Source organism: Dysidea avara, chromosome 1 (genome assembly GCF_963678975.1).
Source record: "Dysidea avara chromosome 1, odDysAvar1.4, whole genome shotgun sequence".
Classification (NCBI taxonomy): Eukaryota; Metazoa; Porifera; class Demospongiae; order Dictyoceratida; family Dysideidae; genus Dysidea; species Dysidea avara.
The window spans coordinates 13,224,582-13,248,735 of record NC_089272.1 but is presented as its reverse complement, the minus strand read 5'-3'; the positions used below and the strand labels follow the sequence as shown (position 1 = coordinate 13,248,735).

The window sequence follows — 24,154 nt, the reverse complement described above, 5'->3', positions numbered from 1 at the left end:
TGTGTGTGTGTGTGTGTGTGTGTGTGTGTGTGTGTGTGTGTGTGTGTGTGTGTGTGTAGGTTGAATGTGTGTGATTTAGTCAAATGCATAATGCCATCTGTTGCTCACACAGGGAGAACTTAGTTGAAAAATAACTTAAATCATCATTCCTGTTCCTGTATAAAGAATAAACCTAAATAATATTATGATGTATATACTATGAACACTAACCAGATAATCTTCAGTATCTTTTGATTTAGTTGCAATGTATTCATTGCAACTTTAATTTCTTCATCATGAGCAAATGAAAATACGGAATCTTCAGGACGTTTAATTACTCTCTGAGTATCTGGCCAATAGCACAGTGACAAAACTTCCAGTGTAAAGTTAGCATTGCAACCGTGAATTATAGCAAGAGCTTCTAGTTTCTCCATGTGAGATGGATCAAGGAAAAGATATTTCAGTGATTTGTTTAGCTTTAGCATGACACATACAGCTTTGCTAGCTGTCTTGTCTATGTAGCAACCACAAATATCCAGTAGCGCTAAAGTGCTGTTGGATTGTAGACCAGTACAGATGGAGCATACTTGTGAAGATGACTTCAAAATGTTCAGGGGTTTACTATGAGATATTGCATAATTACCTTCAACACTGTAAAGCGATGTAAAATCAATCGCTTTTAATGATTGATTTGACTTAAGACAATTTAAAAAGCTCCCCTGAAACATGTTAGATCCATCAGTTGAATCTACCGACACGCTAAACATTGTTATTGTCCTGTTGCATGCTAATCCATCCAAAATAATAGCTAAGCTGTCAGTGTTATCCAGTTTAGACAGAGTGAGAAATCTTAAATTACAATTATTACTCTGCAAAACTTTCTTAAGGCTTTTACAATCATCAGATGTTATATAGCATTCATCAAACTGTAGTGAGTGCAATGACTTGCTACTACACAAAGCAGTACAGAAACAATCTGAAGAGCCAAGAGTGACTCTTTCTGCAAACGAACAGTTGAGGCACAAAGCCTGCAGGGTCTTTAGAGCACTGACAAGATTCCCGAGATTGTTTAGGGTTCTTTTATTCAGGAACATACCATCCTGACTCCACAAAGAAAGTCTAAATACTTTAATAGATAAGCTATGTTTACATACAATGTCATAGCACATTTCAACACTTTCTGGGAATTGGCAATTAAAAGTATGAATTATCACTGAACACATTGTAGCAAGGGAATGAAGAAGCATCTTAAAGTTATGACATTCACTAAAATTGTCAATTTTTATACAACTAAATTGCCTTTGACATGAAATAATTTTTTGCAGATGTATTAATGAATTTTCAGTTATTTGGAATAAAACAGCAAACCTGAATGATATAATTTCAGTTGAAGTGCTACACAAATATTTTGACATAGTTTCAACTTCAGTATCTGTTAGAAAGGTGAGTCCACAAAAGTTCACATTTAAGGCTTTACACCCACAAACAGACAGGAAGTAGGCAGCATAATGATATTCTAATTCTGAGTTTACAGCAAATTCAACGTCTTTGTGCTCACTAAACACCTCACCAAATTTGTAACAAAGGGTTTCATCATGTGCTTCAAACAAGCAGTAGGCTATAGCAGTAAGTAATCTACTATTTCTACCTGTAGTAATAAATTTCTGTCTCAGTTTTCTGCTAAAGGATTTAGGTACTTCTTGGGAATTAAACCAAACACAAAAGGGAAAACATTTAATAAATAAGACCCATATAAGAAATGTTTGTCAATATAATCTTGAACACAACTGTATTGTACTAAGGATACGCTTGATAAAAGCTCTTGTACTGAACGATGAATGAAACTGCAACGTGTATCTTTATCTGCATACTCATTAGTGACATGTTCAATGGACAACAGACCAAACACATCTGTGCTTGTAAATGTAAGCTGCTTCAATTCATCTTCCAGCTCATCTCCATCAAAATATAGTTTATTATCAACTAACATCTCTAGAGCAATTTTACACAGTTTAGTGAATACTGATTTTAATTCTTCAGGTAGTTGATGTAAACTATTAACTTTTTTCTTCAGATTTTCAGGAACATTAGCACGAATACACAAAATTACAAATTTTTCATAAAGTTTTGATAAAGTTCCTGGTAAATAGTTGTCATTACGATGATAAACGTAACACATTATTACTACAGTCACTGGAATATAAAAATCTTGGCGAAGGTAGCTCCTAACTTTTAAAGCATCAAGTAAGCACTCCGCAGATCTGAAATCTTTTGTAAAGTATGCATTGATGTATATTTGAACCATCCTTGGAGTAAATCCTAGTATCTGATAATGACGATCTCCAACTTTCTCTGCTAGTTGGTCAGAACATGATGGTCGAGAAGTCACAATGATAGTAGAGCAAGAGAATGCGGCATTTCTGAAGATGATATCATGATAGAATGAATGTGATTGCAAATCATCAGGGAGCTCATCCCATCCATCTAATATAAACACTAAGCCTTTACCATTATACTGATGAACATATTCTTTCATCTCAGAACAACTAAGTTTATCAAACAGTTCATCAGAGGTAGAAACTTTTTGCAAATAGGGATCACGTAGTGGAATTAAGAACATCAACTCATCTTGCAGAAATTTACTTTCAGCCCATTGTTTACACATTTTAATGGTTATGGTAGTTTTACCAGCTCCAGGATCTCCCTCAATTAATATAATTTTTTGATGCCCAGTTGTTAAAATTTTGTCAATAGTGATATAATGTACATTCTTCTTCAATATACCCATGGAATGTTCCCTACAAAATTTATCATCCAAAACTTTTGACTGAATAATAGCAACATCTAAGTGTAAATCAGGTCCACCAAGCTTAGACCACCTGGTAGGCTCTGGTTCACGGTTAAGATAACATGATTGCAAGTGATCTTTACATCTCTCCCAACCTAGATTTGCAGAAAGTACAGCCACACATTCAAGTATGTACACACACATGCACTATTTTGCTTACAATAATGTCTAAATCTAAACTTTTCACAGGAAATTTTAAATGAAATTTGTAGGGCACAACGAACAATGCAAAAGAAATCTACTGCAAGCTATAATAATAAGGCAGATGTTGCAGCTATTAGCTAATGGAAATACAAGATAACCTCTATAATATGTAACCCAGTCTGGGAAAAATGGTCTTATCACCTACTTGAGAAATGTCAGTTTTAAGTATTCTGGATGATGAAGCTACGTATACCGAATTTCATATGTTCTCCACCAATTTCTTACCCTCCAGACCATACACTGTACAAGTAGCCAGCAGCTAAGTTTCCTGCCATTTTAGATAGTATTTAAACTGAGGTTGACTGGATCAGGTGATCTACAAAAGGGGGTGGGAGGCAGGGCAAGGGGCTGTTTAAAAATTAAATAGAAAGGCATAGGGATGAATTAGGTAAAGTTATGGACCACTCAGGTCTCAAAAATGAAGGACATTTACAGCACAGGTTTTCATTCAACACCACAGAATTGCCATCCCCAGACTGACCAGAACTCCATCAGGCCCCAGACTACTCATATGGATTGTCGCTGTGTTTGGGAAAAGCAGCCAGCAGAAGCAGACCACTCAAGTCTTAATAATGAAATTTGATGGTTTATTTGTGTAGCTTTGTGTTCTTGGCGAAAAATCAAATCTGTTGCCATGGGTGATAAGCCCAGTTTTCCCAGATACAGTCATATATAATGAACACTTTGGGGCTGACCGATTTTAACTAAACGTGACTGGAACTGTGACACCTTTTTGAATTCTTTGTTCACAGTGAAGACAGCGTCTAATGATAAAACCTGGATATCATCTTATTCACCTACCCCTTCTCAACTGTTTATAGCAAAGATTTTGAGTCAGTAATTTTCCATGAATCCTTAATTAACTAACATTCTGTTTGCATAAAAATTACTCGTAATTGTTTAATTTTGATTAGTACACTATTATAGATGGTTAGTAACAGTGATTCACCTTAAGTACGGAAATTATTGAGATCAGTCCATGAAAAGTTTTCATGTGAGCAGTGTTGGGAGTAATGCATTACTTATGTAACGCGTTACGTAATATTATTACTTTTGTGGTAACTAAGTAATATAACGAAACACACTATAAAAACAGGTAATATAACTCAAGTTACTTTACTTACAAATGTAACGCATCACCTAAGTAATATAGGTACTGTAATGAATCTAATATTACGTAATATTATTACTACAAGTAACACAGTTACTAATCTCGTTAGTAATCTACTGAGTAATGCCTAGCCACAACGAAGTAATGAAGCCTACTGAATGAAGCTTATTCACCAGCTTCTTACTTATAACCAAGATTTGCACATTGTCCAACAATGATAAGGTGGTAGTTTCACACGTGACAGCTTAAGGCTGTAGACACAAAGTAATATAATATGTATTATTAATATAGTTACTTTATTTTATGGGTAATATGTAACTGTAACTAAATAGTTCAGTTGCAAGTAATATGTAATATGTAACTAGTTACTTTTAAAAAGTAACTTGCCCAACACTGCATGTGAGTCAGACAATTTTATAAATGGCTACTAACACGATGCATGTGAAGCAACAGGAAATATGTGACCGTCTCAGCAAAAACCCGACTTGTTCGCAAAAGCATGCGTATTGAGAAAATTGAAATAATAAAATAATTTGTAAAATTACGCATGCTACAAAAAAAAAACTACGCAAGTTTTTATTAGGCCAGTACTTGACGAAGGAAGACTCAAATCGATTAAAATTATATACTATCTTATTCGCCTGTTCATGGAGAGTTTGAAAATCTTTGTTTCGTTTCTCTAGCTCCAACGGTATGCATGTCACATGCATTTTTTTACGATGCGGTAAAAGTAAACAAAATCGTCATCATTTCTTCTACCAAACCGCCTTCATATTCATATGCACAAGTATCTACAGGGCTAATTGTTAGGGGCACTGTATTTCATGTTTGCGTGCTATAATAGTATTATAAGAGGGTGTGTGCCCGGATGGGCAGCGGGCATTAACTAGAATCTGGAAGTGAAGTGTGAGGACGTGTCGGCCGTAACAAACTTGGGGGCTTGTCCGGGAGCTGACGGCGAACAGGAGAAGAACGAAAACAGAAGGAAGACAACAAGAAACATCTTAGAAGTATTGTGATCGAAGTAGTCGGGGTGGACAGAAGGATCCAAGTGGCAGTCTGCCATTTTTATTTAACCACAAACTTAGAATCCTTGGTACCGGGCAATAAATGGTACCCGGACAGGTACACCTCTGTTAATTAGTGTTCCGTCTGTTGTGTCGCTTTTCTTAACTAGGAATTGTTATTGTTGTTTGTCGCCGCCGACTACCTTTGATTCGTCAAGTTGAGTCGCTATTAATGACGCCAGCGTCGATTTCACCACCATGAGTGATTTTAATGTCGAATCATTTACTGAGAATCCGTCCTTGCTTGCTCTGGACTCCCTTAAGAAGGCAGGATTGTTAGCCATAGCGCAACATTATAAACTGTCGTCTTCATCTGGCCAGAAGAAGGGAGAGATTAAGAAGTTAATCAAGGAATACCTGATCGATGAAGAGTTAGTGTCCAAAGATGAGGAGCAACCTTTAACTTCAGCCAACCTTCTAGAGCTAAAGCGCCTAGAGTTTCAGGAAAGAGAGAGAAAAAGAGAGAGTCAACTGAAGTTGAAAGAGCTGGAGATAAGAGAGAAAGAATTATCTATACAGTTACGACTAAAAGAATTGGAGAAATCAAAGGAGCCAGTAACTCCGACAGAACGCACTACTGCTGCTTTTGACGTCAGTAAACATATTATGTTTGTACCCACATTCCAAGAGAAGGAAGTGGACAAATACTTTCTCCACTTTGAGAAAATTGCCACCAGTCTGGAGTGGCCACGAGATGTTTGGATGTTATTACTCCAAAGTGTTTTAGAGGGGAAAGACAGGGAAATTTATTCGGCCCTGTCACTTGAGCAAAGCTCCCAGTATGACCTAGTCAAGAAAGCAATTCTTAAGGCATATGAATTGGTTCCTGAAGCGTATCGGCAGAACTTCAGAAATTATAAGAAAGTGGATAAACAAACATACACCGAGTTTGCTCAGGAGAAAGAAGCGTTGTTAGACAGATGGTGTGAGTCCAAGGAAGTAGCAAATGACTTTGAGAAACTTAGACAGTTGGTCCTTGTAGAGGAGTTTATGCCTACTAGTATTAAAACATACATTGATGAACAGAAGGCCACCACCTTACATCAAGCCGCAGTCCTTGCGGATGATTACTCACTGACACATAGACATGCCTTTCCGCCTACAGATGGCAATGGCAGTAGAGATGACAAGCCTGTGAATCCACCTATCCATCCTAAAACTGGTAGATATTGTGACAGTGGTAGACATGACAATAGCAAGAATAACAATAAGTTCTCTTCTGTGGTATGCAACTATTGTAAATGGAGAGGCCATGTCATGGCAGAGTGTTGATCATTGCAGAAGAAGAAAACTGATGCACTTGTACGTACCGTAAGTAAACCAATGAGATGCTCAGCAGCTGTGACTGATAGCAAATTGTCAGCAGCTGTGCCTGATGGTGAGATGTCTGTGACTGGGTCTGGTAGTAAGTTGCCTGTGATAGTGCCAGTGAATAATGCAAAGGGAGTTGAGCCAGATGATATTTACCTTCCATATGTGTCAGATGGTTCTGTGTCATTAACTTCATAGGGGGCCACTGTACCAGTTAAGATACTTTGTGATACTGGAGCTACCCAGTCTCTTTTGTTACAAGATGTATTACCACTAACAGAACAATCTTCTACTGGAACCAGTGAGTTAGTGCAAGGCGTTGAACTGGGGATTTTGAAGGTGCCCCTGCATAAGGTGTATCTTAGGTCCAGTCTGGTGTCAGGAGTAGTCACAGTGGGTGTCAGACCTACATTGCCGATCCAAGGGATAACTTTTATACTAGGGAATGACTTGGTTGGTGGGAAAGTAGATGTAAACCCTGAATTACAAGTCATAGATGAACCAGAACAACCTACGTTTCAGGAAGTGCTGGAGACAGAGTCAATAGATATTTTCCCAGCATGTGTCGTGACCAGATCTGCGGCACGGAGGGCTAGAGGCAATGATGAGTTGACGGAGACAGTGGTACCACAGTCTAATAATACCAGTTCTCAGACAGAACCTGTGACAGCTGACATGAATGAGTTTGCGAGAATCCCAGAGATGACTCAGAGCTCTCCACTATCAAGGGATCAATTGATGACTGAGCAGAAGAATGACCCTGAACTGTGTAGAATAGCTGATGAAGCATTTAGTTCCGAAGAAGTATCAGATGTGGGTACGTGTTATTATGATATTGATGGTATCCTTATGAGGAAGTGGCGACCTATTACAGCACCAGCCAATGAGGAAAGGCAGATAGTCCATCAGATTGTGGTCCCCAAGATACACAGAAGAGAGATATTGCAGCTTGCTCATGCATCACCGATGGCTGGTCACCCCGGAATTAATAAGACGTATCAAAAGATTTTGAATCATTTCTACTGGCCAGGACTTAAGAAGGATGTTACACAATTCTGTAAGTCATGTCACGTGTGTCAAATGGTTGGCAAGCCCAACCAGCCCATTCCTGCAGCACCACTACAACCTATTCCAGTTTGTGGGGAACCATTTAGCCATGTGCTAATTGATTGTGTAGGACCGCTCCCGAAAACCAAGTCAGGTAATCAATACCTCTTAAAAATTATGTGTCAATTTACTAGGTTTCCGGAAGCAATTCCCCTCAGGAGCATTAAGGCTCGTAAGATTGTAGACTCTTTAATCAAGTTTTTTACGTTTGTGGGGTTACCTGCATCTATACAGTCCGACCAGGGATCCAATTTTATGTCTTCATTGATGCAACAAGTCATGCACGAGCTGGGTGTGAAACAGTTAAAGTCTTCTGCGTATCATCCAGAATCTCAAGGCGCAATAGAGCGGTTTCACCAGACGCTCAAGAACATGATTAGAAGTTACTGTTTTGAGTACCAGATGGAGTGGGACTAAGGTATTTACATGCTCCTCTTTGCAGTCAGGGAAGCTGTCCAAGACTCCCTTGGATTTAGCCCCTTCGAACTTGTGTTTGGCCATACCGTAAGAGGGCCTTTGAAGATGCTTAAGGAGAATTGGCTGGCTATGGAGCCTCCTACTAATCTACTGGACCAAGTGTCAGACTTGCGCCAACGGCTTACCAGTACTTGCAATATAGCTCAGAAGAATATGAAGGCAGCCCAACATCGAATGAAGATATGGTATGACAAGAAGGCACGGCATCGTACCTTCAAGGTTGGAGAAAAGTGTTCGCACTCCTCCCACTACACAAGCAACCATTGCAAGCTAGATATTGTGGACCCTATGTGGTGACCAAGAGAGTTGGAGATGTCATTTATGTGATACACACACCTGATCGTCGCAAAACTCAACGTCTTTGCCATGTTAATATGCTGAAGAGCTACTGGGAAAGGGGGGAAGTCGCTAAGGTAGCCACTACTGCTCCTGTGTGTGGACACGTTGAAGATGTAACAGCTGGTGAAGACACAGTCTCTACAGATGATGTTATGATGAGTAGTAGCTGTACACTGCAGAATTCGGACATCCTCACTAACTTGATGAAGAAGTTAAGCAACCTTTCCCAGTCTCAACAGCAACAAGTATCATCTTTGATTCTAGAGTTTGTAGACTTGTTTCCAGATACTCCAGGTAGGACTCCTTGTGTGCACCATGATGTAGATGTGATAGATGCAACTCCAATCAGACAACATCCATACCGAGTCAACCCTGTCAAACTCAAGTACTTGAGAAAAGAAGTAGAATACATGATAGACAATGCCATTATAGAACCCAGCAGCAGCGAATGGAGTTCGCCGTGTGTTCTTGTCCCGAAAGGTAATGGAGCGTACCGTTTCTGTACTGATTTTCGAAAGGAAATGCAGTTACCAAGGCTGATTCGTATCCAATACCCAGGGTAGAAGACTGTATTGATCACATTGGTGTGGCAAAGTTTGTGAGCAAGTTTGACTTACTCAAGAGTTACTGGCAGGTACCCTTAACTGCCCATGCAAAGGAAATTTCTGCCTTTGTGATGCCCAATGGGTTTTTTCAGTATACAGTAATGCCATTTGGGATGAAGAACGCTCCGGCGACCTTTCAACGCATGATCAACAAAGTGATTACTGGTCTCCAGGGATGCGAAGGGTACATCGATGACGTGGTGGTGTATGCCGAGACTTGGGAAGAACATCTACACCGGATAAGACAGTTGTTTATCAGGCTACGAGAAGCCAAGCTGACAGTCAACCTTGCTAAAAAAGAATTGGGTTGTGCCCATGTTGTGTACCTAGGAAATGTTGTTGGTCAAGGCCATATTAAGCCAGTAGAAGCTATAGTAGAAGCTGTTACTAAGTTCCCCAACCCAGCTAACCGGCGTGAACTGATGCGCTTTCTTGGGATGGCGGGTTATTATCGGAAGTTTTGTAAGAACTTCTTGCTTGTGGCAGAACCTCTCACCCGACTTCTCCGTAAGGATCAGAAGTTTATTTGGGATGCAAAGTGTACAGACGCTTTTAAGAAGATTAAAGGATTGCTCATGTCTGCACCTGTGTTAATGACTCCTACGTTTATGCTATTGGTGGATGCCAGTGACATCGGAGCTGGTGCTGTCCTGGTACAAGAAGATCGGCAAGGGGTGGAGCATCCTATAGTTTACTTTTCACAGAAATTTAACAGCAGCCAGCGAAACTACTGCACCAGCGAGAAGGAGGCCTTGGCACTTGTATTGGCTCTTCAACACTTTGATTTTTATTTATCAGCTGCCCAGCACCCAATAATTGTCTACACTGATCATAATCCTCTGACATTCCTTAACAAACTTAAGGACAAAAATCAGCGCTTATTAAGATGGAGCTTGTTACTTCAAGGATATGATTTGATTATTAAACACATACCGGGTAAAAACAATCCCATCCAAAAACAGCTTATAGCTGTAAAAAAAGTGCGCGTCCAAGTAAAGCAGAGTTAACTGCAACAAAAAGTAATGATATCATAATGCGGCCATGTGCGAGGTGTGCAAGTTGTAAAATTAATATTAGCTAATCAGATAATACAATGTTATTGTTAAAGTGTTAATGAGAACTATGTAATGCTGCTAGTTATTAAGTGTGTGAGCATCTTCATAAATGCCACATAAATTTAATTCTCAATAAAGCAAAGTGTATAGATTCTCTGATAGTAATAAATAGTTTGAGTTTGGCCACCTTTCCTTTGTTTGTAGCATTGCTGTATACAGGAAAGGCGGCCAAACTCAAACTATTTATTACTATCAGAGAATCTATACACATTGCTTTATTGAGAATTAAAGCATTTATGAAGATGCTCACACACTTAATAACTAGCAGCATTACATAGTTCTCATTAACACTTTAACAATAACATTGTATTATCTGATTAGCTAATATTAATCTAATCCAAAACAGCCAAGCTGTAAAAAAAGAGTGCGGCCCTGAGAAAGGCTATGGTGAAAAAAGATGTGAAATCCAAGGTGGCGGCCAAGAAATGGCTGTGATGGTAGGTTAATGGTAAAAATTTTAATAACGACAATTCAAGTGAATTTTGTGCCAAGACCAAGCGGCACCAAATTCACTGAATTGCTGTTATTAAAATTTTTACCATTAACCTACCATCACAGCCATTTCTTGGCCGCCACCTTGGATTTCACATCTTTTTTCACCATAGCCTTTCTCAGGGCCGCACTCTTTTTTTACAGCTTGGCTGTTTTGGATTAGATTTCACTTCTTTTTGCATTTGTATACCCCAAAGCCGACCTATGGCCGGCTTTAGGGCTTTTTAACCTGTCATTTTTTTCTTTACTACAGGAAGAAGAAAAGATGAAGCAGGGTGATTTCTTTGTAGCTGACCTCTCTGCAAGGTGATCCTTCTAGCTGATCCCTCTACCAGATAACTTGTTTGTAGCTGAACTCTCTGCAAGGTGATCCTTCTAGCTGATCCCTCTACCAGATAACTTGTTTGTAGCTGAACTCTCTACAGGGTGATTTGTTTGTAGCTGAACTCTCTACAAGGTAACTTCTTCTAGCTGATCTTTCTACAGGGTGATTTGTTTGTAGCTGAATTCTCTACAGGGCGATTTGTTTGCAGCTAAACTGCTGAACTCTCTACAATGTAACTTCTTCTAGCTAAACTCTCTACGGGTGGCTTGTTTCTAGCTGATCTCTCTACAGGGTGACTTGTTTGTAGCTGAACTCTCTACAAGGTAACTTCTTCTGGCTGATCTTTCTACAGGGTGATTTGTTTGTAGCTGAATTCTCTACAGGGTGATTTGTTTGCAGCTAAACTGCTGAACTCTCTACAATGTAACTTCTTCTAGCTAAACTCTCTACGGGTGGCTTGTTTCTAGCTAATCTCTCTACAGGGTGACTTGTTTGTAGCTGAACTCTCTACAAGGTGATTTGTTTGTAGCTGAACTCTCTACAAGGTAACTTCTTCTAGCTAATCTTTCTACAGGGTGATTTGTTTGTAGCTGAATTCTCTACAGGACGATTTGTTTGCAGCTAAACTCTCTACATGGTAGTTTCTTTGTAGCTGAACTCTCTACAATGTAACTTCTTCTAGCTGAACTCTCTAAAGGATGACTTGTTTCTAGCTGATCTCTCTACAGGGTGACTTGTTTGTAGCTGAACTCTCTACAGGGTGATTTGTTTGTAGCTGAACTCTCTACAAGGTAACTTCTTCTAGCTGATCTTTCTACAGGGTGATTTGTTTGTAGCTGAATTCTCTACAGGGCAATTTGTTTGCAGCTGAACTCTCTACATGGTAGTTTCTTTGTAGCCGAACTCTCTACAGTGTAACTTATTCTAGCTGAACTATCTACGGGTGGCTTGTTTCTAGTTGATCTCTCTACAGGGTGACTTGTTTCTAGCTGAACTCTCTACAAGGTGATTTGTTTGTAGCTGAACTCTCTACAAGGTAACTTCTTCTAGCTGATCTTTCTACAGGGTGATTTGTTTGTAGCTGAATTCTCTACAGGGCGATTTGTTTGCAGCTGAACTCTTTACATGGTAGTTTCTTTGTAGCTGAACTCTCTACAATGTAACTTCTTCTAGCTGAACCCTCTACATGGTGACTTGTTTGAAGCTGAACTCTCTACAGGGTGATTTGTTTGTAGCTGAACTCTCTACAAGGTAACTTCTTCTAGCTGATCTTTCTACAGGGTGATTTGTTTGTAGCTGAATTCTCTACAGGGCGATTTGTTTGCAGCTGAACTCTCTACAAGGTAGCTTCTTTGTAGCTGAACTCTCTACAATGTAACTTCTTCTAGCTGAACTCTCTACGGGTGGCTTGTTTCTAGCTGAACTCTCTACAGGGTGACTTGTTTCTATCTGAACTCTCTACAAGGTGATTTGTTTGTAGCTGAACCCTCTACAAGGTAACTTCTTCTGTAGCTGAATTCTCTACATGGTAGTTTCTTTGTAGCTGAACTCTCTACAATGTAACTTCTTCTAGCTGAACTCTCTACAGGATGACTTGTTTCTAGCTGATCTCTCTACAGGGTGACTTGTTTGTAGCTGAACTGTCTACAGGGTGATTTGTTTGTAGCTGAACTCTCTACAAGGTAACTTCTTCTAGCTGAACTCTCTACAGGATGACTTGTTTCTAGCTGATCTCTCTGCAGGGTGACTTGTTTGTAGCTGAACTCTCTACAATGTAACTTCTTCTAGCTGAACTCTCTATGGGTGGCTTGTTTCTAGCTGATCTCTCTACAGGGTGACTTGTTTCTAGCTGAACTCTCTACAGGGTGATTTGTTTGTAGCTGAACTCTCTACAAGGTAACTTCTTCTAGCTGATCTTTCTACAGGGTGATTTGTTTGTAGCTGAATTCTCTACAGGGCAATTTGTTTGCAGCTGAACTCTCTACATGGTAGTTTCTTTGTAGCCGAACTCTCTACAGTGTAACTTATTCTAGCTGAACTATCTACGGGTGGCTTGTTTCTAGTTGATCTCTCTACAGGGTGACTTGTTTCTAGCTGAACTCTCTACAAGGTGATTTGTTTGAAGCTGAACTCTCTACAAGGTAACTTCTTCTAGCTGATCTTTTTACAGGGTGATTTGTTTGTAGCTGAATTCTCTACAGGGCAATTTGTTTGCAGCTGAACTCTCTACATGGTAGTTTCTTTGTAGCCGAACTCTCTACAGTGTAACTTATTCTAGCTGAACTACAGTATCTACGGGTGGCTTGTTTCTAGTTGATCTCTCTACAGGGTGACTTGTTTCTAGCTGAACTCTCTACAAGGTGATTTGTTTGAAGCTGAACTCTCTACAAGGTAACTTCTTCTAGCTGATCTTTTTACAGGGTGATTTGTTTGTAGCTGAATTCTCTACAGGGCAATTTGTTTGCAGCTGCACTCTCTACATGGTAGTTTCTTTGTAGCTGAACTCTCTACAGTGTAACTTATTCTAGCTGAACTATCTACGGGTGGCTTGTTTCTAGTTGATCTCTCTACAGGGTGACTTGTTTCTAGCTGAACTCTCTGCAAGGTGATTTGTTTGTAGCTGAACTCTCTACAAGGTAACTTCTTCTAGCTGATCTTTTTACAGGGTGATTTGTTTGTAGCTGAATTCTCTACAGGGCGATTTGTTTGCAGCTGAACTCTTTACATGGTAGTTTCTTTGTAGCTGAACTCTCTACAATGTAACTTCTTCTAGCTGAACTCTCTACATGGTGACTTGTTTGAAGCTGAACTCTCTACAGGGTGATTTGTTTGTAGCTGAACTCTCTACAAGGTAACTTCTTCTAGCTGATCTTTCTACAGGGTGATTTGTTTGTAGCTGAATTCTCTACAGGGCGATTTGTTTGCAGCTGAACTCTCTACAAGGTAGCTTCTTTGTAGCTGAACTCTCTACAATGTAACTTCTTCTAGCTGAACTCTCTACGGGTGGCTTGTTTCTAGCTGAACTCTCTACAGGGTGACTTGTTTCTATCTGAACTCTCTACAAGGTGATTTGTTTGTAGCTGAACCCTCTACAAGGTAACTTCTTCTGTAGCTGAATTCTCTACATGGTAGTTTCTTTGTAGCTGAACTCTCTACAATGTAACTTCTTCTAGCTGAACTCTCTACAGGATGACTTGTTTCTAGCTGATCTCTCTACAGGGTGACTTGTTTGTAGCTGAACTGTCTACAGGGTGATTTGTTTGTAGCTGAACTCTCTACAAGGTAACTTCTTCTAGCTGAACTCTCTACAGGATGACTTGTTTCTAGCTGATCTCTCTGCAGGGTGACTTGTTTGTAGCTGAACTCTCTACAGGGTGATTTGTTTGTAGCTGAACTCTCTACAAGGTAACTTCTTCTAGCTGAACTCTCTACATGGTGACTTGTTTGTAGCTGAACTCTCTACAATGTAACTTCTTCTAGCTGAACTCTCTATGGGTGGCTTGTTTCTAGCTGATCTCTCTACAGGGTGACTTGTTTCTAGCTGAACTCTCTACAGGGTGATTTGTTTGTAGCTGAACTCTCTACAAGGTAACTTCTTCTAGCTGACCTTTCTACAGGGTGATTTGTTTGTAGCTGAACTCTCTACAAGGTAACTTCTTCTAGCGGATCTTTCTACAGGGTGATTTGTTTGTAGCTGAACTCTCTACAGGGCGATTTATTTGCAGCTGAACTCTCTACAAGGTAGCTTCTTTGTAGCTGAACTCTCTACAATGTAACTTCTTCTAGCTGAACTCTCTACATGGTGACTTGTTTGAAGCTGAACTCTCTACAGGGTGATTTGTTTGTAGCTGAACTCTCTACAAGGTAACTTCTTCTAGCGGATCTTTCTACAGGGTGATTTGTCTGTAGCTGAACTCTCTACAGGGCGATTTATTTGCAGCTGAACTCTCTACAAGGTAGCTTCTTTGTAGCTGAACTCTCTACAATGTAACTTCTTCTAGCTGAACTCTCTACATGGTGACTTGTTTGAAGCTGAACTCTCTACAGGGTGATTTGTTTGTAGCTGAACTCTCTACAAGGTAACTTCTTCTAGCGGATCTTTCTACAGGGTGATTTGTTTGTAGCTGAACTCTCTACAGGGCGATTTATTTGCAGCTGAACTCTCTACAAGGTAGCTTCTTTGTAGCTGAACTCTCTACAATGTAACTTCTTCTAGCTGAACTCTCTACATGGTGACTTGTTTGAAGCTGAACTCTCTACAGGGTGATTTGTTTGTAGCTGAACTCTCTACAAGGTAACTTCTTCTAGCTGACCTTTCTACAGGGTGATTTGTTTGTAGCTGAATTCTCTACAGGGCGATTTGTTTGCAGCTGAACTCTCTACAAGGTAGCTTCTTTGTAGCTGAACTCTCTACAATGCAACTTCTTCTAGCTGAACTCTCTACGGGTGGCTTGTTTCTAGCTGATCTCTCTACAGGGTGACTTGTTTCTAGCTGAACTCTCTACAGGGTGATTTGTTTGTAGCTGAACTCTCTACAAGGTAACTTCTTCTAGCTGACCTTTCTACAGGGTGATTTGTTTGTAGCTGAACTCTCTACAAGGTAACTTCTTCTAGCGGATCTTTCTACAGGGTGATTTGTTTGTAGCTGAACTCTCTACAGGGCGATTTATTTGCAGCTGAACTCTCTACATGGTAGTTTCTTTGTAGCTGAACTCTGTACAACGTAACTTCTTCTAGCTGAACTCTCTACAGGATGACTTGTTTCTAGCTGATCTCTCTACAGGGTGACTTGTTTGTAACTGAACTTTCTACAGGGTAATTTGTTTGTAGCTGAACTCTCTACAAGGTAACTTCTTCTAGCTGATCTCTCTACAGGGTGACTTGTTTGTAGCTGAACTCTCTACAGGGTGATTTGTTTGTAGCTGAACTCTCTACAAGGTAACTTCTTCTAGCTGATCTCTCTACAGGATGACTTGTTTCTAACTGAACTCTCTACAGTGTGATCTGTTCATAGCGGAACTTTTTACTGGGTGATTTGTTTGTAGCTAAACTCTTTGCATGATTGTTTCTTTGTAACTGAACTCTCTACAAGGTAACTTCTTCTAGCTGATCTCTCTACAGGGCAATTTGTTTGTAGCTGAATTCTCTACAGGGTGATTTATTTGAGCTGAACTCTCTACATGATGGTTTATTTGTAGCTGAACTCTCTATTAGGTACCTTCTTCTAGCTGATCTGACTACAGGGTGACTTGTTTGTAGCTGAATTCCCCACAGAATAACTTACAATGTAATATAACTGAGTAAATTATAAATGCAGCTGAATGCTTTATTAGGGTGACTGTTCTATTAGAGTATCTCGATCTCGCATTTGCTGCACCTAGTTGCCTTTCGAATCATAACTCAGTGATTTGTAATCCGATTCTTCTGTACTACTGCAAGGACCTTCTATGATGATTATTCCAGCTACATACTGATTTTCAGCTCGTTGCTCTAAGCGGTTTGCCTGGTAGATACGAAAACTAATAGTTTTTTTATTCATAAAAATCGATCGCGTAATTTTGACACAGGTTGGGTTTCGTGTCATATCTCCATGGTCTTTATCCCGATTCCTTTCAAACCACAAAAAGGCACTCCTACGATGGTTGCTCCATCTACATATCAATTTTCAACTGATTCCTCCAAGGCGTTTACCCTGTAGGCGTGACAGACCTTCGACCTTATTTTACGCAAATAATCGGTCATAACTCCGTGACTGTTCATCGGATTCCTACCAAAGTTGGTACGGAGATCCGCCTTAATGAGCCCTTTAAGTGTGCCAAATTTCAGCCAAATCCGAGCACGCATTCGTGTTTTATGGCGAATTTTGCGAAGTGTGCGAAATGAAGAAGATGAAGAAGAAGAAGAAGAAGAAGAAGAAGAAGAAGAAAAAAACGAAGAAATTAAAACGAAATTTTGTTCGCTCGTATCTCGGAAATGGCTGGAGCGATTTTCTTCAAATTTGGTATGTAGACTACCCTAGCTGGGCGGCACGTCTCCAGCAAATTTGGTTCCAATCGGATAAGGGATCACAGAGCTACATAGGTGTGAAAATTGCGTTTTCTTTCTTCCTGTTAATATACTCACGGTGTGGCGCGCCGGCTTCTTGGGCCGCACGACACACTATCGTGTGTCTTGATTTTACAACTTGCACACCTCGCCCATGGCCGCATTATGATATCATTACTTTTTGTTGCAGTTAACTCTGCTTTACTTGGACGCGCACTTTTTTACAGCTATAAGCTGTTTTTGGATGGGATTTCAATACTTTTTGTTAGAATAAGCAATGCACTGTCGATAACAGTAGGTGAGTTTCCATGGTTTTGACAGAAACCCCAGATTACAGTGACAGAATATTAAAATATAACTGTAATTTTAGTGGCCAGGGCCGCCCACATTGGGGGTAACTGGGGTATTTTGCCCCCTACCACAGCCCGAAAGGGGCCACTTGAATACCTGTATAAAGAAAGATCGATATACTCTAATAGAGCAGTCAGGATCTAGACCCTTCCTTGCCCCTGGGCCCCTCTTTAACTCTTTTCCCTGGGCCCTCTAATTTCTCTGGATGGCCCTGTTAGTGGCATGCAACTGCAGTCATCTAACACCCATTTTAACTAGTAAACCCTTAACAACACTTTGCCTTTCATCTTGTACTGCATTGAAACGATCAAGATACTCTATTAGAGCAGTCACAAAACAGCTGTAACACAGCAATCAATATTTAGCATAGTTACAACTTCTGCTTAGCATCGGATTGTATAGTTTAAATTACTAGCTACTTACAGACTTTACAATATAAAAATATGGCACTTGTAGAAATGTGACTGTTCTATTAGAGTATCTCGATCTACTTCAAGCATTGACTAATTCAAGTGAAGACGCTACGCCCCTGCCAAGAGATCTTGTGAAATGAAATGAGAATAGTAAAGAAAAGGCAAGTATGTACAGAGACAATAGAGGGGCGCGTAATTATGTCCTGTTGTAAATAAACGCCTTTAAAATTTATATTACTACTAAATAAACGCACCAGAATAGGCTTGTGTGGCTGTTGTCTCCAAGGTTGTCTCATTACTTGTCTTTTCGTGTTGAAGGGATCTAGTCGTTTAACTATACATGTATTTGTGTTGTAAAACTTAATTGTAAAAAGGCGATTAGCACATATCATGATAAACATGTATTTGTCACAATAGAGTCTCTCACGAAGTCACGATTATTACGAGACATTGGACCAGGGTAAAAAATTTGACTGCTATATTTAGAGGTTGTAGCGTTTGTATATCTTAGTATCTTAATATCACTAATAGTACAATGAAAACTGGTCATTATTCAGGCCGTAGGGACAAAATTTTCTGACCTTGCCTTTTAAAGAGGTGGCTGCATCATGCGGCCTTAAAAAAAGGTAAGAAGCATGCTGTTCTAACTGGCTATAGAGATGGATTTAGTGTATGACAGCGTATGAGACAGTGAGTGCTGGCAGCAAGGGGGGCAGCCAATCTGTTAGAGCACCAAAAGCACTGCTTCAGACATAGGCAGTTGACTGTCAGCCCCAAGTGTAAAAAGTTTCACTATTGGTCCTTATAAGCTCCTGATGAAGAAAGTGATGAAGTCATTATCCATAGGATATATTTTTCAGAGTATCCATTTCAGTTCTACAATATAGTAGCCAAGCATAAGATGAACATAACACAGCATTCCAGTAGTTTAGTGGTGACCACAACACTGCCTGAGTTAAACTGTGGTGAGATTTGAGACTACCAGAAGCCCTGGAATGTCTTCAACACATGAAATACCAAATATCTAATGCCTGGCTTTCATCCACAGTGGACCTGTCTTGGTGGCCACTTGTACAGAAGGGAAACAGCTGCCACACAGTCTTGCGAGCGAAACAGCTAGTTGCCACACCCCTTAATTATCAATTTGTAAAATCTTTAGCAAAATTGTGTGTGCGAGTAAGTGCGATGTGGCAGTGTCGTGTATATGGTTGCTGCCTAGCAGTGACACATCACGAGTATTGAAGTCACAATGCGTTACTGTATCATCCATCTAAATACAATCTCTGAATGTGTCATTTTGTGTAGAGAGCAATCTTCCACAAGAAGTGACCTGCAGGTTTCAGTGTATATTGTTAACCTTTAATATTGTTCACCATTGTGATTGTGAACTGTATGTACAGTGAAACCTCACTTAGTGGCCACCTCTTTAATAAGACCACCTCATTATATTGGCCACCTCTAGTAGGTCCCAAATATAGCTAAGCATTACTTATGACCTCATTAATAAGGCCACCTTGTTATTCAGACCAAATTTTTTGGCCCCACAGCCTGCCATATTAATGAGGTTTCATTGTACTTATGTGAATTTTTATTTTTCGTAACTTTTCTTCAGGTTTACTGATGGGCACTATGAAGCATTGTTGACTGGTACATGTATAATGTGGTGCCTTGAAATGCTAAAACAGTACGTAGCATGTCTTGTATGTACATGTAATGTGTTGTAATGTGTCCACACATCCACACATCTTAGAAATAAATATAATTGTATTCTCTATAGTCAGTTCCATTGTGCCACTGGGTCATAAGTTGGTTGAGTATGGATCATCCAGGGCACTTGAGTCACATTTTGTCCTGGCCAAGTGGATCTCATCCACTAACAGAATATACAGGATCAGATCACGTGTATAAATTACGGTGGAACTTGTTTATTGCCACCTTCACTCATTCAGCAGGTAACAGTGTATAAATTCTCAATTGGAATTGGCTTTTCAAGAGTGGTTGTCTTTCTATACTAGTGGCCATTAAGACAGGTTGTACTGATAGAGTGTACATACTAGAGATGCAACAATATCCTCCACTTAGTGTCGTTTGATAGTGATGCAATGGAGACTATGTATTATTGCATTTAAATACTATACTATTATATTGCAACTCTAGCACGTATTTATAACAGGAATGTTTGTTAACTGTTTAGACACACTGGAGCCACACCCACTCATCTGGATTCTACAAATGGAGTCATACCAACTTGTTGTCATCATACTTACTCGTTACTCCCATTGTGTTTGGATGAATATACATGCTGTCATGTGAGACTTGCTACCATGGCGGGCCACTGGAAAACATTTGCATAGCAGTTATATTACAGTCATCATTGTACAATTCTTACATTATTGTTGTGAAAAGTGTTTGGTATTCATGTGTCTCCTCTGTATGTTGTAATTACATGTGTAATTTTGTGTGGGGGTGCTATAAAATGCAATAATGCATGGTGACAATTAGGCGATTTTGCACACTTCCTTTTAAGCTAGCTACATGTGCTAATTACTCACAGCTTGTGTCAACAACTGGTAACCGCAGTTGTAATCTTGTGTCATTCTTTAAGCCGCGCCCTTAGAGGACAAATTATGTGGGGGCGACTAATTTCAAAACGAAGGGTGGTATGCAGTACCATAGATTATATCTATGGACTATAATCTATGGCAGCACACTTCTTAGTGGCTATATGTACTGATTAACTACATAGAGCGCCAGTTCATCAATACCCAGTGACCGCAGTTGTGCTCTGCGTCATTCTTTAAATTCCGAGTAAAATTTTTAGAGAGCAAATGACGTGGGGGCGACTAAATTCAAATTTCAAACTAGCCATTCTCGAAAACAAATGTTTCAATCTGAACGAAACGTTTAGAACAGTTTAAAGACACATTGCCCTACATGCCAAGCGAGTATTGCGGAAAACAACAATCTGGGATTTGTATTTGGCCTCTAGGTCGACTGAGGACGACTGAAACTTCGTTTGGTGCTGAAATCACGACTGTAGGGTAATCATGTATGGTGAAATCGAAGATGTGAATCTTGAGGTGATTGAGTGAATACTGAAGCGATAACAAGGCGATCAATGTTCGGAATGAACGCAAGGCATACAACTGCGGTTGCGTCTAACCGCATGCGATAAAAAAAAAAATGAAACTTCCCCTTTGATGTCGGCAACCTCGATCACGAAACAATCGGCATGGATTTGCTTCACTGCTTGTGTGGTAGTTACTAGTGACACGATGAGTTCAACTCCAGAGTTTCAGAGGGATAGCGTAAGTGACGGGTGGATTACAGGAAGGCCGAATTTGACAACGTTCGTTCTTGTAAAATCCTCACGTAGTGGTCGTGTCATTTATTGTCTGCGGCGCGCGTTTCTGCTTTACTGGCCGTGCGACTCACTACCGTGAATCTTGATGTCTTAGCAGATGCCCTGTCACGAGGACTGTAACTGTTCTTCATAGAAACTTGGTTATTGTATTTAGGGTGTTTTATTCATCATACTAGGCCATTTTGTAGTTTGTTTTAAGCTTCTTTTTGTACAACACTTCTCTTTAAGGGGGGTGTGTGTTAGGGGTACTGTATTTCATGTTTGCGTGCTATAATAGTACTATAAGAGGGTGGCATTAACTAGAATCTGGAATTGAAGTGTGAGGACGTGTCGGCCGTAACACTAATACTATACCTTGGTTAATGTGCTGATCCATGGTGAACGTTTTAAGCCAAATTGCAACATTGTAGACTAATCCAAACGGAAGTTATGGCTGCGAATGTAAGCGCCTGTACTGTACAAATCGATTATCTTGCTCTTCCTACTGTCTAGCGCTATAATTCCAAAACTACACACCACAGAAGGCTGAAACTTTGGTGGTCCATTCCTTGAATACTGCAGATATTGCTGAGTGAATAAAAAAAAAATTTTTATTGTGCGAACAAGTCGGGTTTTTGCTGAGACGGTCACATATAGCATAACAAGTGAGCAATTGTTACAACGATTTTTCATACTTGTCTATAAGTAGTCCAATGAACAATACTTTCTATTAATGAATGATTTCACTTTATAATGTTAGACAAGCTGGCAGTTTAAAAGCCATTCTGTAAGCATACATTACTTGTACTTTAAACTTCAAAAAATATATATATATATATATAAAAATAAAATAAACGAACAATATATCTATAACTGCCTATGTGGCTTAAGAATTATCATCTATGGCAATGTAGAGAAATCTTGAGGGCATACACTGTACATCTAGTGAATTTGTTTGTACCACCTCAATAGTCAATCAAGTTATTTATGAGGGTAGCTTTATATGGCATGATTCATCATTAAATGAAATTGCTACTAGAAGTTCTTATGACATACTGTGAAGAAGTTATCAACCATTATCTGAATGTATTTTAATCCTTCACAAACAAAGTGGTACAAACTATGTAACTCTATTGCATACAGTGTGGAAGTTATATGTAATGATTTACTTTCAGCCATGTGAAACAGCTAAAATATCAGCCTATGCACTCTTGGTACATTTTAGTTAATAATAGCGTGCAGCTATAAGGGTTAATAAAGAGAACTAGACATGTCATCCTGTAACAGTGGCGGATTTAGGAATTTTCAGAGGGAATTTCAGGAAGTTTTCAATAACTGTGATCCCAGACATCTAGTCCAACTGGGGTTGTTAACTCAGTCTTATAGCTCACTGGCCTATAGCTACGTACATAGATCTATAGTAAATCATAAAACTCACTCCAAAACATTGTTTCATAGCTGAATCTTACTAATCCAGGCCTTTGCAGCAAGCTCTGAAGCAAAACAGCACTTGTATTAATTAAAACGATAATTACTTTTAGAGGTACCTAACACGGGTAAATGCAGTAATGCCATTTTAGTGTTTTCAAAGGCAAAAGTATGAAGTTTGGCCAGTAGAAAAGGTACCAATGTAATACACCATGCATAACTATTGGTGATTTTATCACTCACATGAATTGTAAATAAATCTGGGGCTCGTACTATTTTCAGAGGGGGTTTCAGCTGAAACCATTGCAACCCTCCTGTATCCGCCACTGTGTAAACTAAAAGTACCTGGTACTCTGCCACCTCATTGTCTTTAGGTATTTTAATGGTCACAGAACCCATTGGAAAAGGCATTCACAACGTCTTTAGAAACTTATATCTGAAACTGGAAGGAAACACAACCTTTCAGCAAAGCTTACCAGTCTACAGCTTTTATACATGTTCTATATAGTCTTCATTTCTCATGATACCAGGCTGCTCTACCATAAATGTTGTGCACATGTGTGTAAAACCAAATTTATATTTCCAAGTCATTTTCTGAAATACATAACTTTTAAATTACCACAATGTTTCAATGACAAAAGTATCACCAACATGACTAGATGTTCCACAATTTAGTTTGGCTGATGTAAACTTAATTGTGCACAAATGATTCAATACATATAGTAATCATGTAGTAGAACAATTAAACTGTTGGGCACTGATGTATGCAGTATTATAATATTATTTAATACACCTACATACATACGTACCATCAATTTTTATTTTCTTCATTGAAGGTTTACTTGGTGATCCTTGACCTGCACAAGTGTACAGCATGTTGTTTACCAAGTGTATAGGCAGAAAGGTTTATTTAACACAAATTGCCATTGATCAAACCAATTTTATTAACAAAGAGATTTATGGTCTTATCGCCCACGTCAGCAAATTTGATTTTTCACCAACAATACAAAGCTACATGAATAAACTATCAAATTTCATTACCAAAATCAGCTAGACTTGAGTGGCCTGCTTTTGTTGGCTGCTTTTCCTAAGAACAGTAGCAATCCATACCAGCGGTCTGGGGCCCTAATGGAGCTCTGGCCAGCCTGGGGTTGGTTGTTACCGTGGTGTTGAATAAAGACCTGTGCTCTAAATGTGCTTTCATTCAAGCTAGTTTTGAGACCTGAATGACCCATAACTTGACCTGATTCATCCCTATGCCTTCCTCTTTAAAGTTTTAAAACAACTTCTGACCCTCCTCGGGGCCTTTGCTTCCCACCCTATTTGGAGCTCACCTGATACAGTCAACCTCAGTATAAATTCTATCTAAATGGTGGGAAATTTATTTGCTGGCTACTTGTACAGTGGATACTCTGGAAGGTAAGGAATTGGTGTAAAACATGTCACAATTTGGTACACGTAGCTTCAACCATTGGCAAGCTACAACACACTGAATACTGAAAACCAGCAGTACTCAATACTTTTAAATAGGCAATAAGATCAATTTTTCCACACTGGGTCACATACAGTATGTAATAATTGATCTATTACTCCA

The 24,154-nt window shown here is 39.5% G+C and overlaps 1 protein-coding gene across 1 annotated transcript; it reads right to left on the bottom strand.

Moving 5' to 3' along the window:
- On the bottom strand, positions 1 to 24,051 carry LOC136257032 (NLR family CARD domain-containing protein 4-like). The gene is made up of 3 exons (XM_066050136.1): positions 23,370 to 24,051; positions 211 to 2,922; positions 1 to 155 (listed from the first exon to the last, which is right to left on the bottom strand). The coding sequence occupies exons 1-2, from the start codon at positions 23,434 to 23,436 to the stop codon at positions 1,649 to 1,651; spliced, it is 1,341 nt and encodes a 446-aa protein (XP_065906208.1). The 5' UTR covers positions 23,437 to 24,051; the 3' UTR covers positions 1 to 155; positions 211 to 1,648.
- Between the last annotated feature and the right edge of the window lie 103 nt (positions 24,052 to 24,154).

What these genes read in the sequence shown, in the direction of transcription:
- LOC136257032 (XM_066050136.1), bottom strand. Translation starts at nt 23,436, where the DNA reads ATGCTGTACACTTGTGCAGGTCAAGGATCACCAAGTAAACCTTCAATG. An exon ending in GAAGAAAATAAAAATTGATG is followed by an intron (nt 2,923 to 23,369) that starts GTACGTATGTAT and finishes CTGCAAATCTAG; the next exon opens with GTTGGGAGAGATGTAAAGAT.